Source organism: Pecten maximus, chromosome 4, assembly GCF_902652985.1.
Source record: "Pecten maximus chromosome 4, xPecMax1.1, whole genome shotgun sequence".
In the NCBI taxonomy this organism is placed as follows: domain Eukaryota; kingdom Metazoa; phylum Mollusca; class Bivalvia; order Pectinida; family Pectinidae; genus Pecten; species Pecten maximus.
In genome coordinates this window covers 16,083,334-16,087,352 of record NC_047018.1, presented here as the reverse complement: position 1 = coordinate 16,087,352, position 4,019 = coordinate 16,083,334, and the positions used below count along the sequence as shown (strand labels likewise).

General features: G+C 41.3%; 1 protein-coding gene across 1 annotated transcript; it reads left to right on the top strand.

The window, feature by feature from the left end:
- The first annotated feature begins 246 nt into the window (after positions 1 to 246).
- LOC117325367 (transcription factor SOX-11-like) lies at positions 247 to 2,382 on the top strand. Its single transcript, XM_033881534.1, is given in 2 exon segments — positions 247 to 1,063; positions 1,065 to 2,382. Coding segments are annotated over 2 exon segments (1,035 nt in total). The 5' UTR covers positions 247 to 385; the 3' UTR covers positions 1,422 to 2,382.
- Positions 2,383 to 4,019: the final 1,637 nt, after the last annotated feature.

The window sequence follows — 4,019 nt, the reverse complement described above, 5'->3', positions numbered from 1 at the left end:
TAAGTAAGCATGACTGGACACTGGCGCTGTCTATTTTTGTTAAGTTTTCGTCGAGTATCCAGGAAAAGTAGGTTGGAATTTTAATTGATATACTGCCTGCTTTGTACCTCAATCATTGGTACATTAATATGCGGAACGCCCTCAATGGGCGGACCTACGGGGCCCCTAGCTGATTGGGCGAATTCGAAACCATGCTGTCACGTGATACAGCTAACCCGCGTGTATAGAAAGAAGGTTAAGACCACGAGATTCTCAGTTTATGAAGTGATACCGAACAGTGTGTACAGGCGTCAGGGAAACAGTCCTTCTATCGAAGGCTGTATCCACTTTGGTTTATTTTTCTTCGTTTGGAATTAAGAACTGTGTGATAAATTATATTGTGACAATGGTTCCACAGAATAGTCCGGCGAGCCAGGCGTCCGGTAATTTTGGTTCTCAACAGATCGATCCTGAATCACATACTCCATACACAGATGCGACTCAATGCAAAAAAGCATCGAATCATGTGAAGCGCCCTATGAACGCTTTCATGGTATGGTCTCAAATCGAAAGGAGACGGATCTCCGAAGTGTCCCCGGATATGCATAATGCTGAGATTAGTAAAAGACTGGGAAAGCGGTGGAAGTTGTTGACGGAGACCGAACGACAGCCATACATCGAGGAGGCGGAGAGACTTCGATTACTACACATGCAGGAGTATCCTGATTACAAATACCGTCCAAGGAAAAAAGCAAAACCAGTCGGAAAACCTGAAAGTGGAAAAGTGACCAAGAGCTCAAGTAAACACAGGCATGACAAACACAGACAAAAAACAGTGAACAGGGGATTTTTAAACGCCACGAACAATCTCAATGTGAACACTGCTAATGCAGACAGTCGACTGCGGCTTAAGCTGACAATTGACAAAAAGTTTAAAGACAGTATAAAAGCGAGTCGACATGTGCCTGTGTCTTCCTGTCAACTCACCCCTCCCGCCAAAGTGCCGTCCAGCCCATCGGTGTACTCTCCCCCGACCCCCGAGTCCACGAGCTTCTACCCAGAGGAAATCTACGACACCCCGGCAGGCGTCTCCCCAGGAGGAGCCGGCTAAGACCAGTCTACCTCACCATGCCCCCTCCCAACACGGGGACGGGTCCTCCTTAGCTGATCTCGACAATCTCACAGACGTGTTACAAATGCCTACAAACTGGCAGCTTGAACTCGGGAATCTGGATCTCAGCAAATTAGCTGATACAGACTTGCCAAACTTTGATATACAACAGGCCCACCATACCTGTCATGTCTCCAGTGCTATGTCCACGTCAAGTAACGGATCACATTTTGAATTCCCGGATTATTCCACGCCAGAGGTGTCCGAAATGATCGGTCTGGAAAATGAGTGGTTGGACATTTCAGTGCTGGGGTCGATTGCGGCCCACTAGACTGGCTGTGTTGGTAAGAGCGATCTTACACTACCAATGGTACTTACATATTTTATGTCGATCTTTCATTCATTGTGCAAATGTGTGTATAAACGGGACAATGTGCAAAAAAGTGAGGACTTGCAAAAATGTTGGGAGGAATACTGTCATTCAGAGTGCTCCATTAGGTCCGCTGGAGAATGTAAATATTAAGTTAATATAGGGCTGTGTGTGGTAGGTCCACCGTATGTGTGTTTGTGTATATAAATATATATATATATATCTGTAACGGACGGTCAGTTTTACCCGTGGACGGACACATATCAGGTCAGTAATTTAAATCATCGAAAATTCAAATCATTTTTTTTTCTACCGCAATTTTTTTCTAACCGATGAAATGCAATATAACTGATTTGTGTATCTGGCCGCTGGTATAATTAACCGGTGGGACGTTAAAATGTATATTTTCATATTCCATACTTGTTGAACAGCAGGGAACTTTGTATTAAGGAAATATCCGAAACAAAAGATGTAAATATTGTAAATTTTTCAGAGAGTATATGTTGATACCAAATCCATCAGATAATTTTGTACATTTTGTAAAGATGTTGATGACTATTTTATTATAAGAGAAAACCTCTGAAACATCCTTACACGATTTTATAACATTTTCTATTTACTGTTATTTTAAAACAAAGCATTTTTGTAGAGAAAATCTCTATAAAGTTAAAAATGTACAAAAAGGATGGGGTTTATTTATTGTGCTAGAAAGTCTGTTATTTATAAGGCCCATCGGCGTGTGTGTTAGCGAGTGTGATCTAGATTCGATATGCATATCCAACGAACAAATGTGTTTACGTATGGCAAAGAGAAACAAAATACTGGCCAAATGTAAATATTATTGTGCACATCCAAAATTGTGCATTCATTTATATTAATATTATTATGTTGTAGTGAAAAAATACAACAAATTTTCTACATATCCTGGTTGTTGTTGTATGTTTATAAACATCAGACGGTACACATGTGTACCGACGGCGTGTTTACTCTCCGTCACGTGGAGTTAGCTCCGCCTACAGCGTATTCGACAGTTGTCAATCATAGCTAAGTGTCATAATTGTGAATTTTCACGGTTGAGTGCTTTCTAATGCAAACATTGTTTACGCGTCACCCTGTACGTAATGTCAGCGGATGTTGGTGTGGGTAGACGTGATAATACGTTATTGACTTTAGGATAGAGGTTCCTTTTTTGTCAGAGGCGTTACCTATAGATTTCGGTGCGAGGCCTGGGGGTGTTTGTATATCAACTTCGCGGGAAGGTTATGTATTAATTGTGATAATTGTTAATTAAACGTGATTATGACACCCTTAGTTGACAACTGGGCTTATAACGCCGGGAACATTACAAAGTGTCAAATGTTGTGAATAAGAACATGATTGATATATATATACCCCGCACTCGTACACACGGGAGTTCTACTACTAGCGGATGCTGACAGGGTAGCCAAGTGTCACCAGAGTTCGATATGCACATTTGGCGTGTCGAAACTGTCTGGTGTAATATAAATTTAGACCTAATCGTGTGTATATAAATTTTAAATTGTGACAGAAGTGATTTAACTGGCGGTGATTATGTTTATGAGTAATGAGAACTGTTGGTACTAGGTTAGGTATCGGAGTATACATAATTACCGGCAGTAATTGAGTCATACACGACAGAAAAACCAGTAACACAATCTATATTCGTATCAGACGAACTGTGTCAAGCTCCACGTGCTACCAGTGCCCGACGTACCAACGTGACCTTATTCTTCTGTAAGTCTGACTGCCTGACTCAGGGGCCCGTGTGATCCCACACCCCTGGACCTAGTTACAAATGTTAAGGCAGACTTGGGGGCTGTGTGGTTCCTCCACTCCCAGACTTGGTTGCCATACGTTAACATTTCATATATTAGGTCATAAGGTTCTTGGCACATATTCAAATGTTTTATTGTTTATTTATCAGAAAATGTCATTTGATGAGCTGACACTTGTTTTGACAGCGGTATAATTGTTAGTTGTGACGTTTTACATCGTAGACACTTAGTTACCTGTAGTAACATAGCGTTGCCCTTATCCCACACAAAGATTAAAATCGTCTCGGACTTCACATATGACGTATCGAACCCAGAGTTTATTTAAAGATTTTCTTTGAAAGGATTGACATCGTCAACTCATTTCCGCCGGATTATTGTAAGCTGTATACAATTTACTACATAACGCCAGGAACGGAGCCGGTGTTCACTGTGGGGTTACGGCTGCTGCTGCTGACATGCGACACCTGTCGTGGCCGAAGGACCTGGATGGGGTAGACTGACCACTGCTATCTGCGTGTTTCAGAATGTGATTTGTGTATTGTATTTTGTGATAATGACATAGCGTGTCACAAAATGTGTAAACGAAATACTCCAGATTTATCGTTTTGAGGGAAGCTAGTTTTTCGTGTGTAAATTAGATAATCCGATTTGGTATGTTTAGGAGATACTCTGTATACGATACATTGGTATTTACTGTTAAGTGACACGATAATGATAAACCTATTGCTGCTTTAGAAACGAGGAAAGACGTCAGGTTAGATTG